The sequence below is a fragment of the Gouania willdenowi genome, chromosome 1, assembly GCF_900634775.1.
Source record: "Gouania willdenowi chromosome 1, fGouWil2.1, whole genome shotgun sequence".
NCBI lineage: Eukaryota > Metazoa > Chordata > Actinopteri > Blenniiformes > Gobiesocidae > Gouania > Gouania willdenowi.
Window position 1 is genome coordinate 2,775,334 of NC_041044.1, and position 24,984 is coordinate 2,800,317.

General features: G+C 36.5%; 1 protein-coding gene across 1 annotated transcript; it reads left to right on the forward strand.

The window, feature by feature from the left end:
• The first annotated feature begins 3,040 nt into the window (after positions 1-3,040).
• Positions 3,041-22,726, forward strand: tesk1a (testis associated actin remodelling kinase 1a). The gene is made up of 11 exons (XM_028448731.1): positions 3,041-3,498; positions 5,526-5,967; positions 13,793-13,914; positions 14,921-14,969; positions 15,067-15,213; positions 16,035-16,117; positions 16,191-16,281; positions 17,063-17,146; positions 18,947-19,033; positions 20,374-20,458; positions 20,942-22,726. The coding sequence occupies exons 2-11, from the start codon at positions 5,761-5,763 to the stop codon at positions 21,943-21,945; spliced, it is 1,959 nt and encodes a 652-aa protein (XP_028304532.1). The 5' UTR covers positions 3,041-3,498; positions 5,526-5,760; the 3' UTR covers positions 21,946-22,726.
• The last annotated feature ends 2,258 nt before the right edge of the window (positions 22,727-24,984 follow it).

Here is a 24,984-nt window from a genome sequence, read left to right on the forward strand (position 1 = left end):
CACTTCCGGCTTTCCGGCCGGGTCCAGCTCTGTGTGATCATAGACATATATCATTGATGCCTCATTGACTGTGGAGGGTCATGCCTCCAGCGCCGCCATCTTGGTACAGGACTCGCACCACAGCATGCACGTCTATGAGAGAATGGAGATAAAAGTTACTCGACAATCTCAAAGCAGAATTAGTGACTGGTTTTTCCACTGATTTCATAATAGTTTGTAGTGTAATGTAGCTATGACACGCAGTGCTTGTATGTTTTTTTAAAAGCCGGTTTTACTTCCCAAATACAAATCCTACTTACAATCATCTGATATAGCCTAACTAAAGAATATTTTTTGAATAATTTAAGACTATTTTTTCTTTTTTTTAAATTTTTTGCTTTTTTTTTACCACTTTTCTGCAATTGCACAAAACTATTTTCATCACTTTTTCTTGCCATATTTTTGCTCCTTTTAATCATTTTTGCTACATTATTCAGCACTTATGAACCCTTTCCACCACTTTTCCACCTATTGTCACATATGTTGACCCATTATTGTCACTTTTATCCTTTTTTTCACAATATTTCATGATTATTTTTGGATTTAACCACATTCCCGGTTTGTCATGTCCATTATTTGCCAGTTTAAACTGTTCTTACTTTTTAAATTACATTAACCCCCGAACAATGTATACCTAGAATAATAATAGAATAAAGTGAAATTAATAGTAATAATAAAATGTTAATGATAACAATATTGCATATAATGACAGTGATGATAATAATTTGGTAATTTATTATGAAAAGCAGAATATATATGATAGTGATGAAGATAATTTTAAAAAAGTGATCATACTAATCAAAAGATAACCTGGTTTCTGGGTTTTTTCCATTTTATTCACGTCTGTTTGTCTGATGTTTGTAACAATCAACCCGTGAGAATATATGCTGAGTAACCTTTGATTACTTTAATAATTCAAACATTTATTATTTTTAAAAGATGTTTGAGGTAGTAGGAGAGACTGGTACTTTACCAAGATGGCCGCCGCGTAGGCACTTCGGGGGCGTGTCTATCTGCTTAATGTCTATTCTGTTTTTGATCTGATTCCAGATCAGCTGTCAGCGTCAAGCTCAGCCTCCGGTTCGTCCAATCAGGAGACAGCTCTGAATGTGGTCCAAGTGTGAAGCTAAACACAGTGAAGGAAATACACCGGAAGATCACCACAATAAAAGCATTCCTTTAAGCCCTGCTCATCTTTAGCATCAGAGCAGTGTTAACTGCATCGCTACATGCAAAACTAAATTAAAAAGTATTTATACAGTCAGTTTGTTTAAAACATGAAATGCAAAATAAATAGAATTCTAATAATTTCTTAACTACTATAGTAACAATAGCCAAAATAGTGCCAGTTCAATAGCACAGCAAAAACAATATGAATGATTGAAACAATGGTGAAATTAGAGGCCAATTAATATTAAATATTAATATTGTATTTTAAACTGCACCAGAAAAAATTGTGTGACAATATCTCGTTTATTGATATGCTCCCGCTAAGTATCGATTTTTTATTTTATTTTTTGTTTTTTTGAAAAAAAAACCTTTTCTGCTTTTTCACTAAAATGTGCAGGTACGTCTTCACATAAATGTTGTCACTGTTGAAGGAACCAATATATTGTTTATTGGAATATTTCACTATAATGATGTCACTGGTAAGAAAGACCCTATGTTTTGTTAACATAAAGCACTATTGGAGATACTTATTCATTTACATCGGTATGTTGACACTTATTTACAGAAATGTTGCACTAAAAGTGTCACTGTTCATAGGACACTTTTTCAATTTATTGTCTGTCAGAGATATGAAATAAAAATTGTATTTTCACTTAATCTTTTTTTTCTTATGTCATAGATTTTCGTAGATTGATTTCTGACCAATATATCGATAATCGCAGTATCGTCATATCGTGAGACAATCGTTATCGTGAGCTTTGTATCGTGTATCATATCGTGGGGTACCCAGAGGTTCCCACCCCTAAATGTAATAAGGTAATGTATTCTTTTTTGCCATAACAGATATCCAGTTAAAAACAATGATATTTGCTTCATTCATATATTATCTATCGTCTAATTTGTTTCTCATCTTTTGGTTACATTGTTCAGGTTCCTAATTAATGACAATAAAAGTATTAATGTTTTTGGTGAGGGCGTCTGAACCTTTATTTTTGCCATATTTTTGCTCCTTTTAATACATTTTTATACTACTTCATCGAATTTCAATTCCATTTCTGCACATTTCTTCCACTTTCGAGACATTCTCAGCACTTATCCACCTAATGTCACATATGTTCACCCATTATTGTCACTTTTAACCTTTTTTACCATTTTTCCCCACTTTTTCCACTATTTTGGTCACTTTGAACCCATTTTATTTGTTATTAAAACCAGGATTTCCATCTTTAAGATGACTATAATAATAATAAACGTTCCTAGATAACAGTGGATATTATTCAGATGAATAAATAAATGAATGGATGAACAATGGACCATCATTTTACTGACTTTATGGATGGACCCCAAAAATCTCTCCCCTTTATTCCCCCTTATAGATGGTCCTGTCTCCACATGACTGTTCTTCAAAGTTCAACCACCTTCAGCTACAGTGGGGGTCCCCGCTCTCTGGAACCTTTATTTTGGGGGTCACGTGCTGATGCAGGTTGAGAACCACTGCTCAAGAGAACTGACAGGTAAACTCAATATGAAACATATTTTAATAACGTATGTGTAGGACTGTAACATAGTTCCACAGGTTTGTGTTGAATTAAATAGTAAATGTTTTTATAATGTCCATACAAGTCATTTATCTAAACTCAGTCACAAATACAACAGCAACAGATGTTTCCACAAATATAATTGTGTCATAATTGTAATAACTGTCAATTATGCGATTACAAATATAATTGACCGTTTGTTTATGGATCACATCACAATCCTCCTGTCAAGGATACGAGCTTTTACTGTGAAATGTCAAACAGGAAGTTGTCATTATCAGGGTTGCGTGAAGTCTCGCTTCACGGTAACGGTACTCGTCCAAACAAGCGCCTCCAGGAGCAGAAATCCAGACAGGATTATGATCAGCGGAGTCCAACGAACCTTCGTGTGATATTTGTGTTCAACTTTCATTTCAGTTCTTCGACTCATCACCGCTCAGTCGTTTTCGTTCAGGCCGAGGTTCGGACCGAGCTGGGCCGCCGCTCCGCCCGCCCTGAGCCGCTGGAGCCGGACTTTGGTGTGGGACTGGACTGGACTGGACTGGACTGGACTGGTCCACCATAGAACCCAGTCTGTTCATTACCAGTGGAAAGCAGAGGGAATGTGTGTGAACCCAGTGAGGCCTGCGGTGCTCGGTGCTCCTGGCCCCTGGAGGTGATCCCCTGCTGGGCTGAACGGTACTGGACCACCGTTAGAACTTAGAACCGGTTCTTACCTGGAGCTCTACCTGTGCCTCACTTCAGACCAGAGGTGAACAACTTCAGTCACAACCGGGGGCCACAAAAATGTGTTAGTTTTAGGAAGGGCCACATTATGTTAGAGCTACACAATTAATCGGATTTTTATCGTGATCACAATTTTTGTTGCCGCGATTAAATAAATTTGATCGTCTGCATTATTTACATTTAAAATATAGGCTCTGTAATAATGTATTTATTTCATTTTAAATTCTTGGTTTAATTTTTTTGTATAATTTTTATTTAAAGCTTCATTTTGCACCGTAAACTGTACACATATTGTTTTTTTTTAAAAGTATAATAAAAACGTAGTATAATTAAAACACAGTTTTCCCCCTCACATGATAAATAATTGTGATTATAATCGTGATTACAATATTGATCAAAAATACTTGTGATTATATTTTTGCCCTAATCGTGTAGCTCATGTACATTCATGTCAGCATTTATATATATATTTAGCATTATTACAGAAAAGGACAAATAGTTTTTAGAGTCATTTTGTGTTTTTGTGTCATTCTGTGTATGTTTATTGTTGTCTTGCTTGTTAAAAGTCATTTTACTCATTTTGTACATTTCTATTGTCCTTTTGTGTATTTTTCCAGTAAAGTGTGTCTTTTGGAATCACATTGTGTATTTGTGTGGTCATTTTGCTTATTTTTGAGTCATTTTTTGTGTATTTTTGTCATTTTCTTTAATTTTGTAGTTTTCTTTTTGTGTATTTTTGTTTTGTTAATGTTTGTAGTAGTTTTGTGCATTTCTGTTGTCCTTTTGTGTTTTTCTCCTGTAAAGTGTGTTTTGTGGAGTCATATTGTGTATTTGTGTTGTCATTTTGTGTAATTTTGAGTGTATTTTTGTTGTCTTATTGTGTACTTTGGTAATTTTCTATAATTTTGTAGGTTTTTTAAAAAAGAAGTCATTTTATGTATTTTTGTCCATTTTGTGTTATTTGGAGTCATTTTGTGTATATCTGTTGTCGTTTCTTAATTTTTGTAGTAGTTTTGTGTATTTCTCCTGTAGTGTGTATTTTGGAATCACATTGTGTCTTTTTGTGTCATTATTTTGTGTATTTGTGTTGTCGTTTTGTGTTATTTGGTGTGTCTCATTCCCTCAGAATCACGGTTTGGGTTAAATTATAATAGTAATCGTGTAATTGGTAATTCATTACAATTACAACATAATTAGAATTGTAATCGTAATTGAAAAAAAATGTGTTGCTGTTATAATTGAGTTCATCCGATAATTGACTTTGTAATTGTAATTGGCATGAAATTCTATTACGAGAACTGTAATTTACAATTTAATTAAACACAAAACTGGGGAACATGTTCTAGTTCTATGGCTTACACCACGTGTGTCAAACTCAAGGGCCGGGGACCAAATCCGGCCCTTTAGAGCATCCAATTTGGCCAAGAGGAGCAAATGAAAATGACAGAAAACATGAATTATTGTGTAAATTACCAACTAATCCACAATTCACCAACTCCACAATATTTTTAGTAGAGGTCGACCGATACGGGATATTCAAAGGCCGATGCCGATTTAAAGAAAAAAAAATTCAGCCGATATCTAAAGCTGATATTTGAGGCCGATACTTCTTTTTTTTTAAAAGCATGAAAATTTAAATTTGGTGCCAACGCTTTTAAAAGTCGATTTTATCGATTTGTTGTTGCAACAGCTTTATCAACGTTCATTAGAATAATGACCGATCTGAGCGTTTACACAGAAAATAACAAAGGGCTTGTGTGTGCGTGGTTTATTTTATTATTTTTGTAGTTAATACGTGTGTTTTTACTTTTTACAGTCATTTTGTAAATTTTTCTTTCTTTTCTGTAATTCTGTGTATTTTTTTCCATTTTTTTGTGTGTCATTAATTGTAATTGTGTACATTTACATGTTAATGCCAGTCATTGTAATTATAATTGAGTTTTAATTGAACATGGATAATTGAAAATGTAATTTTAATGTAATGTTTAGAACAGTAAAGAGGCGTTCAAGGACCACATGATTTCTAACAATCATCCATCTTTTCCCCATCAGTCCTAGGTCACTGGTCCTACCAGGACCTGGTGTGTGGAGATGAAGATCAATGGCAGCTAATGTTTGGACTCTGGGACACAAAGACACTTCATAGACTCAGATCTTAGATCAGATCCTCAGGTCTCCGAGGGAACCTACAGATGATGATCTAGTGTGACACCATTATGGCTTGAGGCTCCATCACCTGGGGCTTCGAACAGGTTTTGGTGCCCCCTGTGGATCCAGTAGATCCACTATGGAGTATTATGCTGATTGGTGCTACTGTGACCTGGAGGAGGGTCACGGCACCCCAGATGAACCCCCTCTCCACAGCATCCACGCTCCCAACCGGATGCGTCCGTCCTCCTACCGAGCCCTGAGGAGCGCCGTGTCCAGCCTGGCTCGCATCGATGACTTCTTCTGCGAGAAGATCGGATCAGGGTTCTTCTCTGAGGTCTTCAAGGTCTGTGGCTTTCCTTGCTGCTACGCTAGTTATGCTAGTTATGCTACACTCTGTCTGTGATGAGTAACGACATGTTTCCAATTAGGGCTGGACGATATAACGAGTTTTCTATTTAGGCGTTATAGAAAATTACAATATCGCCTACATCAATATATATATATATATATATATATATATATATATATATACATACACACAGTATATCAGAGGTGTGGACTCAAGTCACATGACTTGGACTTGAGTCAGACTTGAGTCATGTGAGTATTAAAATACTCGCTTTAGGAGTCGCTGCTTCTCAGAACAGTGTGAAAAGCACAGGTAGATGATCACTGAGTCTAAACAAGCCACACTACAGAGCTCACTCACACGTGCTGTCCCTTAGAGGAGAAAAAGACTACAGTGGCACATATTGTGCAGTCCCATTGTGCATTTTTGTTGTTCTGTTGTGTATTATTTTGGTAAGTTCGGATGTCTTTCTGAGTCTTTTTGTGTGTATGTTCTTTTTGTTGTCACATTGTGTATTTTTTTCTCCTTTTGTTGTCCTTTATTTTTTCTTAAATGTTTTCTTCTTTTATGTATTTCATCTGTCCTATTGTGTATTGTTTCTCTATTTGTGTCCTTTTGTATATTTTTTCATTTGCGTATTTCTCTGTTTGTAACTTTTTGTAGGTTTTTGTTTTGTGTATTTTTGTTGTCCCATTGTGCATTTTTTTCTCCTTGTGTGTTATTTGTTGTTCTTTTGTGTATTTCTCTGTTAATTTGTGTTTTTGTAGTCATTTTGTGTATTTTTTGCTGTCATTTTGTGTATTTACTTTTTTTATGCTCGCTGCCCATGTTTGTGATACACCCACAAGTTATTATTTTTTTTTACCTGTTATTTTAGCATTCTGACATTTTGCATCAGATAATTTAATCTAGAATTGTTTTTCTGGTGAAACTTAATTTGAATTAAAATTATCAAGATTTATATCGTATATCGTCATTTTGAGAAACAATATTGGGATATGAATTTTGGTCCTTATTTCCCAGTCCTATTTCCAATAGGGGTATCCTGACCTGATCCCACGTTGATATTGGTTCGATATTGGTAAAAAAAATGAGTATTGGATTATATCGGCTAGCAGCGTATCACGTACGATACAAAACCGAGAGTTACGTATCGTTTAACCAGGACATCCCACACACAAAATTCTGAAATTTTTATCAATTGTTACATAATTATTCCAGAAACACTGTAAATGTTTAGTTTGATTGGATGAATACTTTTTGACATATGGACAATTTAATGGGGGGGGCGTGTCCTTATTTTTCTTCCATTTTTATCATCCAATATCTCAGGAACTCCATCACATATAAAGGTAAATATGGTATAGTAATAAGCTCCACCTACTCTCTCAAAATATAGAAATGAGAAATAAGAATTTTGTTCATAATTAATATTATGTTTTCAAAAATAAATGTTTTTCTGATGCAGTGGTTTATTATTTTTTATGATAGTGAAAAACTCATAAAAAATAAATGATTATTAGACACAGAGCCAGGAAACAATGACCTCAAGTAAAGGATTTGGTGAAATAAATAAAGAAGTCACATAAAGAAAATCTGTTTTATATCCTAATAAAGATTAACATTTATACTATAAATTAAAACAGATCAGATGTTTTGTGCAGTTATGGGCCAATGAAAACAGTATTAAACACATTTCCAGAGCGTGTGAACCTGGAACCAATGCATATGTGTGACTAATCATTAGTGATGTGAACAGTCTATGTTCATAGCTCTAAGCTGTATAGCAGATCTGTTTCTATGTTTGAGAGTAGGTGGAGCTTATTACTATACCATATTTACCTTTCTATGTGATGGAGTTCCTGATGTGTTGGAAGATGAACATGGATAAAAAGATATTTTTACCGTTGTTTTGTCTCATTTCATGTCATCTTGTGTGCACCACACACTTAGACGGCCACTATTGTTCTTCCAGCTGAAAATGGAAGAATGCACTAAATTGTCCATATCTAAAAAAAAATGTTCATCCAATCAAACTAAAAATTTACAGCGTGTCTAATGAATATTCACAGAAAATTTTGTAGAAATTTCTGATATTTTTGAGACCGAAGTGCGTGGGACATTAGTTGAAATGACTTAAAATAACCCTTAAGTGGATAAGAATACTGGAATAAAACTGGAATAAGAAAAAAACACCTTTCAAGTCGTTCAATATCTTTTTTATTTTTGTGCATGCAGAGCTCACCACTAACACTATATCTCTATATCTCCCACCAGGGTTCACATACTCTGGACTCTCTTTTTATTATTATTACACCAGTACTACAATGTGACACCAGATGATTTCCATATTATTTAGTTACAGTATCATTACTTCTTTAAACAACAGCTGATCTAGTAGAACTCAGCACAATGTGTGTGTAGGCGTGTGCAGATCAGAAGGGGTGATGGGAAATCCAGAAAGCCTATTAGCGCTCTGCTATTAATACACACACACACACACACACACACACACACACACACACACACACACACACACACACACACACACACATTACAACCAGTCAATGACGGATTAATTCATTCACATGCACAGGTTTGTCTCCAGGCTGAGTTTTGAGCTGTTTAATGAAGGGATTAATAAAGTAATTAAATTAAATCTACTGGATCTTAGTTTGTTTTTTTCACCATTAACATTTGTGATCAACTCTTGGTTTTGTTTGACATTATTCTTCACTGTCACGTTATGATATTTACAGGCCTTTGGTCAGATCTAGTAGTAGAAGAAAATAAAATCACAATCGTAGAACACTTTTTTAAATCATATGCTTTTCTTTTTTTTTTCCAGTTCTTTTTTTCTTTATTTTTCCTTTTGTTTTGTTCTTCTTTTCTTTTCTTCTCTTAATTTCTTTATTTTTGGTCATAACTTAAGTAAAGACTAAAAAATTGAGAGAAAAAAATAGATTAAGACAAAAACAAAATCAGATCGAGACAAAAAAAAATATTGAGACTAAAAAAAGAAACAAAAAAAAGATGTTTTTTAAAAGAAAGTGTTGATGATGCATTGTGAGGTGAATGTAAAATGGTCCTGGAACCGGTGTCATGTACTGAGATTGTATATGCGCATATATATATATATATATATATTTATATACTGTATATATATGTATATAAATATATGCGCATGTGCGCACTACCGAAAAATACATTTTTGCTAAAGGAACTTATTCATTTTTGTTTATTCTTGTTTTCAAAGTGAACGGACACGTGTTTATTTATTTTTTTGTTAATTGGATTATGTCAGGGTTAGGGTTATAATCTCAGTACGAAGGTAAACTCAGGCTTCAAGCTAAAAATCAAACATCCCCTTTTCAAAATAAAAGCATCTATTAGTTTTTAACTCTTTTGTAAATAGGGCTCTTATTTTGAAGTTAACAGGAAGTTTAGTCAGTAGACCAATGGAGGGTCTCTGAAAATGTGTGAAATGTGTCTCCGTGAGTTTTATGGATCAAATGAGCACATGTTGATATTCTACTTGTTCACTTTCTCACTTCAAATGTTTTCAGAACTTTCAAAGTAAAGGTGGAGAATCAACAGAGATATTTAGCCTCAGTGTGAACAAGGTTTTTAACGCTGTTGGTTCCAAATGCATCATGTGATACTTGGAAGTATACTTCAGTGGAAACGCTCATCATCCTAATCATACTATAGTATATACTAGACAGTTTATACTATAGTATATAGTAGACAGTTTATACTCATTGAGTTTGGAGTGGATAGTACATTAGTGGGACATTTACAACACAGAAAATATCCCCATATAGTATACATCCTGGTATTTCTCACATTCTCAATCTTTTCATACTATCTACATACTCATTTAGATGTAGCGTGAGTAGTACGTTAGTGTGAGTAGTACGTTAGTATGAGTAGTACGTTAGTGTGAGTAGTACGTTAGTGTGAGTAGTACGTTAGTATGAGTAGTACGTTAGTATGAGTAGTACGTTAGTATGAGTAGTACGTTAGTGTGAGTAGTACGTTAGTGTGAGTAGTACGTTAGTATGAGTAGTACGTTAGTATGAGTAGTATGTTAGTGTGAGTAGTACGTTAGTGTGAGTAGTACGTTAGTGTGAGTAGTACGTTAGTGTGAGTAGTACGTTAGTATGAGCAGTACGTTAGTGTGAGTAGTACGTTAGTGTGAGTAGTACGTTAGTATGAGTAGTACGTTAGTGTGAGTAGTACGTTAGTGTGAGTAGTACGTTAGTGTGAGTAGTACGTTAGTGTGAGTAGTACGTTAGCGTGAGTAGTACGTTAGTGTGAGTAATACGATAGTGTGAGTAGTACGTTAGTGTGAGTAATACGTTAGTGTGAGTAATACGATAGTATGTGTAGTACGTTAGTATGTGTAGTACTTTAGTGTGAGTAATATGATAGTATGTGTAGTACGTTAGTATGAGTAGTACGTTAGTGTGAGTAGTACGTTAGTGTGAGTAGTACGTTAGTATGAGTAGTACGTTAGTGTGAGTAATACGATAGTGTGAGTAGTACGTTAGTGTGAGTAGTACGTTAGTATGTGTAGTACGTTAGTATGAGTAGTACGTTAGTGTGAGTAATATGATAGTATGTGTAGTACGTTAATATGAGTAGTGCGTTAGTGTGAGTAGTACGTTAGTGTGAGTAGTACGTTAGTGTGAGTAGTACGTTAGTGTGAGTAGTACGTTAGTGTGAGTAGTACGTTAGTATGTGTAGTACGTTAGTATGAGTAGTACGTTAGTGTGAGTAATACGATAGTGTGAGTAGTACGTTAGTGTGAGTAGTACGTTAGTATGTGTAGTACGTTAGTATGAGTAGTACGTTAGTGTGAGTAATATGATAGTATGTGTAGTACGTTAGTGTGAGTAGTACGTTAGTGTGAGTAGTACGTTAGTGTGAGTAGTACGTTAGTGTGAGTAATATGATAGTATGTGTAGTACGTTAGTATGTGTATTACGTTAGTGTGAGTAGTACATTAGTGTGAGTAGTACGTTAGTGTGAGTAATATGATAGTGTGAGTAGTACGTTAGTGTGAGTAGTACGTTAGTGTGAGTAGTACGTTAGTGTGAGTAGTACGTTAGTGTGTGTAGTACGTTAGTATGAGTAGTACGTTAGTATGAGTAGTACGTTAGTGTGAGTAATATGATAGTATGTGTAGTACGTTAGTGTGAGTAGTACGTTAGTGTGAGTAGTACGTTAATGTGAGTAGTACGTTAGTATGTGTAGTCCGTTAGTATGAGTAGTACGTTAGTGTGAGTAATATGTTAGTATGTGTAGTACGTTAGTGTGAGTAGTACGTTAGTATGTGTAGTATGTTAGTGTGAGTAGTACGTTAGTGTGAGTAGTACGTTAGTGTGAGTAGTACGTTAGTGTGAGTAGTACGTTAGTGTGAGTAATATGATAGTATGTGTAGTACATTAGTGTGAGTAGTACGTTAGTATGTGTAGTCCGTTAGTATGAGTAGTACGTTAGTGTGAGTAATATGATAGTATGTATAGTACGTTAGTGTGAGTAGTACGTTAGTATGTGTAGTACGTTAGTATGAGTAGTACGTTAGTGTGAGTAGTACGTTAGTATGTGTAGTACGTTAGTGTGAGTAGTACGTTAGTATGTGTAGTACGTTAGTGTGAGTAGTACGTTAGTGTGAGTAGTACGTTAGTATGTGTAGTCCGTTAGTATGAGTAGTACGTTAGTGTGAGTAATATGATAGTATGTATAGTACGTTAGTGTGAGTAGTACGTTAGTATGTGTAGTACGTTAGTATGAGTAGTACGTTAGTGTAAGTAGTACGTTAGTATGTGTAGTACGTTAGTGTGAGTAGTACGTTAGTATGTGTAGTACGTTAGTGTGAGTAGTACGTTAGTGTGAGTAGTACGTTAGTGTGAGTAGTACGTTAGTATGTGTAGTCTGTTAGTATGAGTAGTACGTTAGTGTGAGTAATATGATAGTATGTGTAGTACATTAGTGTGAGTAGTACGTTAGTATGTGTAGTCCGTTAGTATGAGTAGTACGTTAGTGTGAGTAATATGATAGTATGTGTAGTACGTTAGTGTGAGTAGTACGTTAGTATGTGTAGTACGTTAGTATGAGTAGTACGTTAGTGTGAGTAGTACGTTAGTATGTGTAGTACGTTAGTGTGAGTAGTACGTTAGTATGTGTAGTACGTTAGTGTGAGTAGTACGTTAGTGTGAGTAGTACGTTAGTGTGAGTAGTACGTTAGTATGTGTAGTCTGTTAGTATGAGTAGTACGTTAGTGTGAGTAATATGATAGTATGTGTAGTACATTAGTGTGAGTAGTACGTTAGTATGAGTAGTACGTTAGTGTGAGTAATATGATAGTATGTATAGTACGTTAGTGTGAGTAGTACGTTAGTATGTGTAGTACGTTAGTATGAGTAGTACGTTAGTGTGAGTAGTACGTTAGTATGTGTAGTACGTTAGTGTGAGTAGTACGTTAGTATGTGAAGTACGTTAGTGTGAGTAGTACGTTAGTGTGAGTAGTACGTTAGTGTGAGTAGTACGTTAGTATGTGTAGTCTGTTAGTATGAGTAGTACGTTAGTGTGAGTAATATGATAGTATGTGTAGTACGTTAGTGTGAGTAATATGATAGTATGTGTAGTACGTTAGTGTGAGTAGTACGTTAGTATGTGTAGTCCGTTAGTATGAGTAGTACGTTAGTGTGAGTAATATGATAGTATGTGTAGTACGTTAGTGTGAGTAGTACGTTAGTGTGAGTAATATGATAGTATGTGTAGTACGTTAGTGTGAGTAGTACGTTAGTATGTGTAGTCCGTTAGTATGAGTAGTACGTTAGTGTGAGTAATATGATAGTATGTGTAGTACGTTAGTGTGAGTAGTACGTTAGTATGTGTAGTACGTTAGTGTGAGTAGTACGTTAGTGTGAGTAGTACGTCAGTATGAGTAGTACGTTAGTGTAGTACGTTAGTGTGAGTAATATGATAGTATGTGTAGTACGTTAGTGTGAGTAGTACGTTAGTATGTGTTGTCCGTTAGTATGAGTAGTACGTTAGTGTGAGTAATATGATAGTATGTGTAGTACGTTAGTGTGAGTAGTACGTTAGTATGTGTAGTACGTTAGTATGAGTAGTACGTTAGTGTGAGTAGTACGTTAGTATGTGTAGTACGTTAGTGTGAGTAGTACGTTAGTGTGAGTAGTACGTTAGTGTGAGTAGTACGTTAGTGTGAGTAGTACGTTAGTATGTGTAGTCCGTTAGTATGAGTAGTACGTTAGTGTGAGTAATATGATAGTATGTGTAGTACGTTAGTGTGAGTAGTACGTTAGTATGAGTAGTACGTTAGTATGTGTAGTACGTTAGTGTGAGTAGTACGTTAGTGTGAGTAGTCCGTTAGTATGAGTAGTATGTTAGTATGAGTAGTACGTTAGTGTGAGTAATATGATAGTATGTGTAGTACGTTAGTATGAGTAGTACGTTAGTATGTGTAGTACGTTAGTATGAGTAGTACGTTAGTGTGAGTAATATGATAGTATGTGTAGTACGTTAATATGAGTAGTACGTTAGTATGTGTAGTACGTTAGTATGAGTAGTACGTTAGTGTGAGTAATATGATAGTATGTGTAGTACGTCAGGCTGACATTTACAAAACAACCTCAGACTTATGGAAAAATGAGTTTAACCAAAAAAGGTTGACGAGGTCTAAGAACAAACTGATTGATTGATTGATTGATTGATTGATTGATTGATTGATTTATTGATTGATTGATTGATTGATTAATGAAGGCATCCTTCCCTCTGTGGTCTTCAGGTGCAGCATCGGATCACGGGACAAGTGATGGCACTGAAAATGAACACACTGGCCAGCAACAAAACCAACATGTTACGAGAGGTGCAGCTCATGAACAGATTGTGTCACTCCAACATACTGAGGTAAACACAGCACATTTATTATTAGATCAATACTTTTAAAAATATGGACAATTTAGTGAGGGGGCGGGGGATGTGTCCTTATTGTTCTTCCATTTTCATTTTCCAATATATCAGGAACTCCATCACATAGAAAGGTAAATATGGTATAGTAATATATATATATATATATATAAAGATGTGCTATACATCATATCTGGTGGACATGTCAGATCCTCTAAAGTCATAAAGTCAGTGTGTGTTTGGATCTGGAACATGTTCAGTAAACTACTTAGCATATGTCTCAGCTCCCTGTAACGTGATCAGCATAGAGCTATGAACATAGACTGTTCACATCACTAATAATTAGTCACAGATATACATTGGTTCTAGGGTGAGACGCTCTGGAAATGTGAAAAAATACCTTTTTTATACTATTTTCATTGGCCCATAACTGCATGTCATAATGTAAGAAAAAAATCTGTTTTAATTTATAGTATAGAAGTTACTCTTTCTTAGGATATTAAACTATATAATATTGAAAAGGCCATTGTAGTTTGGTTCTGTGTCTGATAATCATTTATTCTTTATTAGTTTTTCACTAGAGAAATGAAAATGGAAGAAAAATAACAACGAGCAAAAATCAACACACATACCCTCCCTCACTAAATTATCTATATCTCAAAAAGTATGAATTTAATGAAACTAAAGACTCACAGTGTTTATTGAATAATCATGGAACAATTGGTAAAAGGTTTAGAGTTTTTTTACATTACAGTACATTTGTGAAATGTTATATATTAATACAGGTATTCACAGAAACTTGATAAAGTGGTGGATTTTAAAGACCCTCCTTTTTTACTTAATTTGTCAAATATTGTAATTGGTATTTCCCACAATCTGCACATGATAGCAGGTGATGGATTCTCAACACATTTCTGTGCTGCTCTTAAAGACCACAGGGGGGTGATAGACTCAGCAGGAACAGATGGAAACTCATTGATCTGAAATACTTTCTACCTGTCCACAGGTTTCTGGGTGTTTGTGTGCACGAAGGTCAGCTCCACGCCCTCACTGAGGTAAAAGGAACCAAAGGATGTTATTTTTCAAACTATGTACATATGTTTGTCCAAAAGGAGTAGAATGTGTTTGTTAAAATTGTTCTTCTCTCTGAAGTACATCAACGGTGGAAACCTGGAGCAGCTGCTGGACAGCGACCTGTACCTGTCGTGGTCCGTCAGGGTCCGCCTGTCTCTGGATATCGCTCGAGGGCTGCAGTACCTGCACAGCAAAGGCATCTTTCACAGGGACCTCACCTCCAAGGTACGCGTTGGACACACTATGGGATGTATTGTTCTTACCGTCACACAGTCGCTCTGCTTAGCATCTTTATGCTATTTCATAACTAACAGATTTATGTGATACAGCAATCCTCTTTTAATTGCACTAAACCAGGGCATTTTAGTTCAAATACAGAGCAGTTTAATCTCAAGTGAGCTGCAGATTTTAGGCGGGAAAATGATTAATTTGCGCTTTCATGTATAAATGTCAGGGTTCTCACCAGCACGATTTAGCGTATGGGCCCCCGGCGTTGTCATTTTAGTGGGCGGTCACTCTGACATTTTACAACAAAAACATCTACATTTAAGTACTTAGACTAAAATGTGAAGAGTGGGACTAGCATTAATAAACTATATTACTTTATACCTGATCATATATGGATTCAGCAGGTTTTATTGTGGAATTACACTTTAAATAAAACCATTCTGTTTCACCAAACAGTGCATTTAGATCCAAATTCATGTAAAAACCTTTTTTTCTATCAAAGTTCAACAATGAACAAAAACGTATTGAACTCAAAAAGTAAAAGGCAACTATTCAAATATAATTTAATTACAAACACAGCCTCCATTAAACATGAAGTTTTATCAATATGTATTTATTTAATTATTCTTTTCATGTTTCAACATGTGATAGATATTACGTTTTGATGAGCACGTTCATTTACTCACGCTCGCTTTATTTCTGTATACAATGAATATCCACAAACTCTCCTGAACTAGTGTTTACATCCACACATGAGCAGAAACACTCCTGTGGTTCTTTGTAGCTTTAACTTTCCTATGGTTTGGTTTTTGTCCCAGAACTGTCTGGTTCGCTGTGATAACGGTGTTTTCACTGCTGTGGTGGGAGACTTTGGTCTGGCAGAGAAGATTCCTGATTACAGGTTAGTGGGAGGAAAGAACCATGGGAACCATTAAGATAAGGTAAAGCTTGTGTGTGCGTGTGGGTGTGTGCAGTGATGGTGCGGAGAAGACGCCTCTCGCCATCGTGGGTTCTCCGTACTGGATGGCTCCTGAGGTTCTGAGAGGAGAACTGTATGACGAGAAGGTACCTGCTCTGCTTTCAGCTCTGTATCTATATATCTACATATTAATCTACAACAGACATGGGCAATAGGTGGCCCTTAATTTAATGTTGTGTAGCCCCCAAGGGGAATGCAAAATACTCACAAATGACTCTAAAAACACACAAAATGACAGAGAAATACACACAAATGGCTTCTAAAACACAAAAATCAAAGAAAAATACACACAAATGACTCTAAAAACACAATAAAATGCACAAAATTACTCCCTGAACACACAGATGACTACAAAAACACACAAAATGGCCTAGAAATATACATAAAAACACACAAACTGACAGAGAAATGCACACAAATTGACTCCAAATACACACAAAATTAAGCAAAAATACACACAAATGACTAAAAAAGCACACACACAATGTTCTTTCTGTCTTTTCACTATGAATATAATAATAATATAATAATTATTATTAGTGCTGTTGTAATTGTTGATGTTTATCCATCTTTATGAAATTACAAAAAAAAGAATACAAATGTTTGGCTAAAATACATCAGACTGTGTAGAATGAAGCTGTGTAATGTATCAAGTTTCCCTGTTTTTAATTGAATCACTGAAATAAATCAACATGTCAATGTTGTTGTGACTGTTTGTGATGCAGCTGTGTGTATGTGTGTAAGCTCAGGTTGTGGTAAACTGCCAATATGTGACTAGAGCTTTTATTCTGAAAGGCTGCATGAGTAGTTTTCTCACTCCATCATCACTGCTGCTGGTTGACGTGGAAACGTTTCCTCTCCCATCAGGTGGATGTGTTTGCTTATGGAATCATCCTCTGTGAGATCATCGCCCGGATCGAGGCTGACCCGGATTATTTACCAAGGACTGAGGTAGAATAAAGTCCTTATCACATCATTTCTCATGGTGATGAAACATTCATTTTAGCCATGTTCATGTTGCCCTGACTAATACCGATAGTTAATGAATGGTGTTGTGATCAATTCTGTGCTCCGACAAAATGATGGTTCTGTTTGACTCATGGGGGGCAATAATAACTGTAATCTAAACTAGTGGTTCTCAACTTTTTCAGTCCATAAGTTCAGTATTATTTGGGCGTTAGTATATAGTCATCTTAAAGATGGAAATCATTGTTTTAATCAGAAATAAAATGGGTTCAAAGTGACCAAAAATGGTGTAAAAGGTGGTGAAATGAGCTTTTCAAAACCACAGAAATTGGTTAGAAATTGCAAGTTAGTGTCCAAAAACAGACAAAAAAAGTGGCAAAAAAAGGTTTAAAATGTCAATATTGGTTTAAAAGTGGCTTAAATGGAGGTTGAGATAATGTAATGTAATTTAAAAGGTAGAAACAATCATTTTAAACTGGCAAATAATGGGCATGACAAAGGTTGAATGTGGTTAAATCGGCAAAAATAAGTATTAAAATTGGTTAAAAGTGACCAAAAATAGTGATAAAGGAGGTGAAATTTTATTTAATTTTTTTTTAAACAGACATTTGTTAAAAGTTGCAAATTAGAGTGGCCAAAAACGGACAGCAAAAGCGGTAAAAAGAGTTCAAAGTGTCAATATTGGAAGATTTAGTTTAAACTGGCAAATAATGGCCACGACAAATCATGAATGTGGTTAAATTGGTATAAAAATAACATGAAAATAAGCACGTTAAAAGTGACAATAATGGGTCAACATATGTGACATTAGGTGGAAAAGTGCAGAACATGTCTTGAAAGTGGGAAAAAATGTGCAGAAAACACATTGAAATGTGATGTAGAAGTATTTCTAATGAATTTAAAAAAATTTTTTTTAGGACATTCCACACACTTCGGTCTAAAATTTTGAATTTTTTACCATTTGTTCCTCAATTATTCAATAGTCACACTGTATATTTTCAGTTTGATTGGAATAATACTCTTTAAAATTTGGACAATTTAGTCAAAAATATGTTAAAACGTATCCTGGACATATTTGTTCTTAAAAAATGTCCGGGATACATTTTTTGGGATGCATGTTTTTAATGTCATAGAATAATATGGTGTTATCAAATATGTAGAAAAGTGCAGTGATTTGATAAACTACGGCCGAGCCCGCGGAACGTCTCCACGGCGAAAAGCACTTACCACGTTCCTGAGAATTCAGTCAAATGACTCGGTTCCACCGAGAAACAAAAGGTCTGTGAGAGGCTCTAGACATCCGCTCATAGAATATCCATGTCAAATTACAGCCCGATTAAACCAGCATTAACGGAGGAGGAGTCATTTGAAAAATGGGGCTCCAGTGGCACATACAGAGTAATGGGCCCCATTTATATATTGTTATGTCAATGATTCGGTTCCACCAACCGTCGTAATATTTGACTCACAAATAAACGAGAAATCGACTTTTGTTTTTTTTTCTTTTTGGGCCCAAATTACAAATCAGGCTCTGAGCGTTGATGCGTACACATCCATAGATTATACTGTAGCTACCAAATTTAATCCTGACCCATTCACGAATAACAGAGAAGTTATTTTAACTAGTGTACACAACAGCAAGAAGAAGAAGTGAGGTCTGAGTCTGGTAGCCCCGCCCTAAAAACAGCTCATATTTTGGTGCTAAGATGATGTTTTTGAGCCGTTGTGTTTGACAGTGACTGTAACTGTTCCTATACTGTATGTGTTGGTGCTGTTTGTCTGTAGGACTTTGGTCTGGACGTGGACGCGTTTGAGAACCTGATCGGGGATTGTCCTCCAGCGTTCTTCAGCCTGGCCGTTTCCTGCTGTAACGTATGTATGACGTCATCATTTCTACTGTATTTCCACATGTAGTTCTGCACTGACCCACGTCACTAAATAACAGCAAATGTAGATAAAAAGCCTTTCTTGTTTCCTCCGTGTGTTAATGCTCTGATTAGTCAATATTCTAAATACTGACATGTATGTTGATCATGTGACCCTCAGATCAGATACAGATATATTGTGCTTTCCAAGACATTTTGGTGTTTTTTTCATCATTTTGTACAGTTTTCTCAAATTTGATGTGTTTTCAAAAACGTTTAGTGGTTTTTTGAGTTTTATTTGTGTTTTTTTTGTCCTTTTTGTCTATTTTTGGCAACATTTTGTATAGTTTTCTCAAATTGAAGTGTTTTTTTGTTGACATTTTGTTATCCGGTGTGAAAGCAGGTTTTATCAGCTGACTTAATTTATTAATTTTACTTTATCAGAAATAAATCTATATCTTTCCTAAATGATGTCATCAACGGTAAATTAAAGGATTGCATCGATGTCTGAATATTCTCTCTCCTGTCACACATCACCTTTTATTGGACAGCTCATTTTCTAAGAGAACTGATTGGTCAGGAGGCGGGACTTTAGCACTCGCTCAGATCCTAGCCAGAAAAAAACCTGCTCCTGACCAGGCTAGTCGTTCAGCATAAGTTACCATGGTGATTTAGCTTCGTAGTCTAGCACACACTGATTAAATCCTGATAAGAGGTCATCTAGATTCGTAACATAGGCTCTTAGAGTCATATTTGTGTGTTTTTGTTATCCTTTGGTGTATTTTTGTCGTCATTTTGTATAATTCTTTTTAAATTGAATGTGCTTTCCAAGGCATTTTGTTTGTTTTTGTCGTCATTTTGTATCGTTTTCTCAAATTTTGTGTGTTTTCAAAAACGTTTTGTGGCTTTTTGGGTCATTTTTGTGTTTTTGTTGTCCTTTTGTGTATTTTTGTCGTAATTTTGTATAATTTTCTTAAATTTAATGTATTTTTAAAAAGATTTTGTGTTTTTGTTGTCATTTTGTGGTTTGAGTCATATTTGTGTGTTTTTATTGTCCTTTTGTATAGTTTTCTCAACTTTAATGTGTATCAGTGATCAATGTATTATTGTGTCCAAAGACATTTGGCGTGTTGAGCACAGGCATTGTACACATACTGTACATGTTTGATTAAAGCAGAAATACATGTGAAAATACATGAACAATGATCATATCTATAGCTTTATAGGGTTCTAATGTACCTTCTTATCTTAGAGAAGGTTTCTGATCATTATTTTCTAAGTACTTTCTGAAGATAACTGATCTCAAACATAAGGTGTTGAATTATGTGTTGACTGTTTTGTTTCCAGATGAGCGCTAAGAGCCGACCTTCCTTCACTGACATCGTGTTTATTTTGGAGGGAATAGAGAGAAAAGATGAGCCCATTGCACTTGGTAACCACATGTTGGCTCTTCCTATAGTCCCATACATTTCTGTTTTGTGTGTTTTTGTTGTCATTTTGTGACTTTTTTTTCCGTCATTTTATATAGTTTTCTTAACTTTAATATGCTTTCAAAAACAGTGTGTATTTGTTGTCCTTGTGTGCATTTTTGTCATCTTTTTGTGTATTTTTGTCATCATTTTATGTAGTTTTCTCAAAATTAATTTGTTTTAAAACACATTTTGTGTGTTTTTCAGTCATTTTGTTTTTGTTTTTGTGTAGTTGTGTCTTTGTTTTGTATAGTTTTTTCAAATTTTATGTGCTTTCAAAAAATATATAGTGCGTTTCTTGTCATTTTCTGGGTTTTTGTTGTCATTTTGTATAGTTTTCTCACCTTTACCTTTAGTTTTTGTTTGGAGCTGTTACTGGAGCCAGAGCTTAGTTAGAGCTCTGCCTGTGTTTTGAACTGGTTTGTTGTTTGTGTTTCTTTTGTCAGACGTGGTATCAGCAGACGTTAGCCCCTCCCGGCGCTGCAGCTCTCCATGTCCCCTCAGCGCTCGCTGTCAGCTCAGACACGGACTAGCCAGGAGTCAGTCCGACATCGTGACCTCCCCTCTACTCGGTACCCCTGCACGGGTCAACCCCTTCTCCCTCAGACAGGACCTGAACGGGGGACGCTGTAAACTGTTGGACACGCCCAGCAAGTCTGTCATGTCCCTGACCTTTACCCTACCCTGTACCTCCCCCCACCTCCTCCACGGGACGCCAAGGCTGGGCGCACCAACCAGGAGGTGCCAGTCCCTGCCCTGCACTCCAGAGCTCAGCCGAACACGAGGTGCGGAGATGGACCAGGACCAGGACCTTCTCCCACCACCATTAGCAGTAGACACTGTGGACTCTGATAGGACAGATGTGGATCCGGCTCCTCCACTGGAGCTGGACATGGTGACTCTGGAGCGGCTGATGGAGGAGGAGGAGCTAAGTGGCAGTCCAACAGAACCAATGGACTGTACGAAGTCTCCAGAGCCTTCAGAGACGGTGGTGGTGGTCTCTCCACCCAGAAGACTTCTCCTCACCTCAGGGACCAATGGGCTGAGACCGTCTGTGATGTACACGCCTCCCTCCGTACCTTTGTTATCACACCTGGACAACAGTAAGGAGTCGACGGTGGGGCCATGTCAGCAGGTGAGCTGGCACGGACCCCCGCGCTCCAACGGCTACAGCAGTGGCCCTTCTGAGCAGGAGGAGGTCTTCTCCTGTCTGGGCTGCTGCCTGGTGGCTCTGAGTCCATCCTCCGCTTGTCTCCGGGCCTCGGCCGCCCCCCATAGAAGGACTTCGTTACCACGGCAACAGCAGCTTTACAGGAACCTGAACAGCACCATCACAAGCAGCAGCAGCGTGTCATCAGCCACAGCCGCCAAACCTTTACTGTGTCGGAACAGGACTGGACCGTCTGTGGCCTGTGAGCCGGGCCGGACTCTGCCAGAGGCCCAGTCCTGAGCCCCAGTCCTGGTTCCAGTCCTGAGCTCCAGTCCTGAGCTCCAGTGCTGATCCTGGCTCACTGGGCTGGTACTGGTCTCAGTTCCAGAGGAGGAAGTTGTCCTCACTGCCAAACGTTAGAGAGAACATGGTGGTTAGTTCAGAGTCAGAGTCAGTGACGTGTGGTGAGGTTCATGAGACGCCTTTAGCAGATTTTTCAGTCAAAATGACAACATGTGCTGCTGTTGGTTGCTCTAAAGGCTGAAGTTAAGCACGTCTGTTTAAGACACACAACGTTGAGGATAGAAGAGCTTTTGGTTGAGAGTTCTTCAACAGACCGTGATTTGCTCTCTAACTTCAGCCTTAGCCGTGCACTGTTTTAAGGCTCAAACATACTCGGGCGGACACCCGCAAAACGTAGTCCACCAGGCCAATTAAATGCAAAGCTCAGATTTTAAGGCTGCGTTGACTTCTCAGCCTAGTTGGTGTCACACAAAACGCCGCTCAGCATTATATCGACCCTCATTAAATATAACAGCAACCTGTATTTCACCGCCTGGTGGAACAGCAGGAGAGATTAACACAAGCTAGCAGACGAGCTACAAAAGTAGCAACACCTTTAAAACACATCCCAGGAGTACAAGGACTACAGAGAAGAGCTAAGAATCATGGGACGTGTAGAATTTTAATGGTGCGCCCAAGTATGTAAGCTCTGAGGAGAGTGGACAATCCACCCGAGTATGTTTGAGCTTTAAGGGAGAGTAAGGAGAGCTCTTCTTCTCTGCTTCATTGTCAACTACCAAACCACAGAGTTGGAACTCTCGCTGCCTGCGGTCACAGATTTTTTTTGGTTTACAACAGTTTTTTTCCTCTTTTTGTAAACAAAAGAGGTTTACATCGACATCTTTAACTTTTCCTGTTTTTTTAAAGCAACCAAACTTAGAACAAGTTGATATTTTGACTGAGAAAGTTGTTAAATGATGTAAAAATCAGTCTGAATGTTTCACTCCAATAGAAAACAATGGGACGTTTACAGGCAGTGGGGCCGTGTGACATCATCAATCACATGATTTCAAGATGGAGGAACACAGGCTCTAAAACTGTAAAGTAGTCCTATTTTTAAAAGTTAATAAAATGAATATGTTGCATAATATTGTGTGTGTTTTTTTACATATATCTACTAATAAGGACTTTTTAAAGGTTTTCGGCCACATTTGTAAAAACAGTGAAGAATCGTTTTAATATGTTTTCCTGTTATTTACCTTTTCTGACCACACGTCACTGAACAGTGAACTGAGTGTTAGCCACGCCTCCTCATTCATTCGTGTGTGTGTGTGTGTGTGTGTGTGTGTGTGTGTGTGTGTGTGTGTGTGTGTGTGTGTGTGTGTGTGTGTGTGTGTGTGTGTGTGTGTGTGTGTGTGTGTGTGTGTGTGTGTGTGTGTGTGTGTGTGTGTGTGTGTGTGTGTGTGTGTGTGTGTGTGTGTGTGTTCCTCTTGTTGATCCAATCTGCTGCTTTTCTTACTTCTGATACCAAGCCCTGTGTTTCTAATGCTTTTATTCTGAAAGGATGTGAAGTTAAACTGTAATAAAACTAAGTTTTATAGTAGGTGTGTGTGTGTCAGTGTCAGATGAGACAGAGTAGAACTGTTCCACGGACTTTTTTTATGTAGGAATGTCACGTGTGATGTGAGCGAGAAGGTGCTGTTTATAAGTGTGTGTGTGTGCTTTTGAAAACACACTTCCTGATTCAATAAATGTCCATTCTGATTATTTTGTGTGTGTGCATTAATAAAATAATAGTAGATATTTAAAGAATAACTTCTGCTGTATAGCTAGAAGTTTGCAAACATTCAGTAGAACGTTTGTTCATAATTTTGTCACATTATTAATGAATGTGTTGCAACACAAACTTTTTAGCATAAGGTGCTAATTAGTTTTGTGTATTTATGTGTTGTCATTTTGTGTATTTTTCCATCGTTTTGTATAGTTTCTCCAAATTTGATTTGTTTTCAAAAACATTTATTGTGTTTTGTTTGTCATTATGTGTTTTTTTTGTCGTCATTTTCAATAGTTTATTCAAATGTTGTGTTTTAAAAAAACATTTGATGTGTTTTGGTTGTCACTGTATTCTTGTTGTCATTAAGCACAGAGAGGAAATACTGGATTCACTGGGGAAAAAGTTAAACATTATATATTTATATAAAAATCTAGTTACTGTGATCAGTTCTATTCTAAAATATATATTTTTAATCTGGAAGGAAAGGAAACATAATCAGAGAATGTGAGAATACAATTTAACATTTATTTAATTTGTTACATCAGCTGTAGACATTCATGCCCATAAGAAGAACATTAATTCATATATATATATATAGAAAATGAGCTGACTCAGCAGTCTTTTAGGTTCTACAGGACAAACAAAAACAGTCATTATTGTGTTCAACTAATTCAAAATCACTCTTTAGTTAAATTGAATGAATGAGTCCGAAAAATGAAGGCACGTCCAAAATGGCACAAATGAGATGTTCTCAAATGTACGGAAGCCAATTGGGGCCAATTTTCAAGGAGAAAATAATTTTGGGCAAATCAAGAATAAAGTCGAAAAGTTGAGTTAAAAGTCGTAAAGACGAGACTAAAGTGGAAATTTAGAAAATAAACTCAAAGTACAATATTGTGCTAAAAGTCCAAGGTTTTGCTAATAAAGTCAAATGTACAGAAACTGACGAGGGCCAATTCATCATATGACAACAAAGCAGATCGTGGATCGATGAATATGTTAAATTGTTCTTTGAAGTTGGGTTTAATAACAAACTGATTATTTCTCTTTTCGCTCATTAAACATCGTTGTATCTCTTCAACGACTTTGGTTTTGGCTCCGCTACCAACAGCTGCTCCTGGTGTCAGTCCGTCTGTGGCTATTGAGGAGCTACGGAAACAGATTAGGGTCAGTTTGTATACAGACATCCCAGGACGTTACCTTGTAGTCTGATTCTGCTGCAGCGTTTTTACTAACATCAGTTTTATCTGGTCAGTACAAGTTCCATGAGATGACGACAGGGT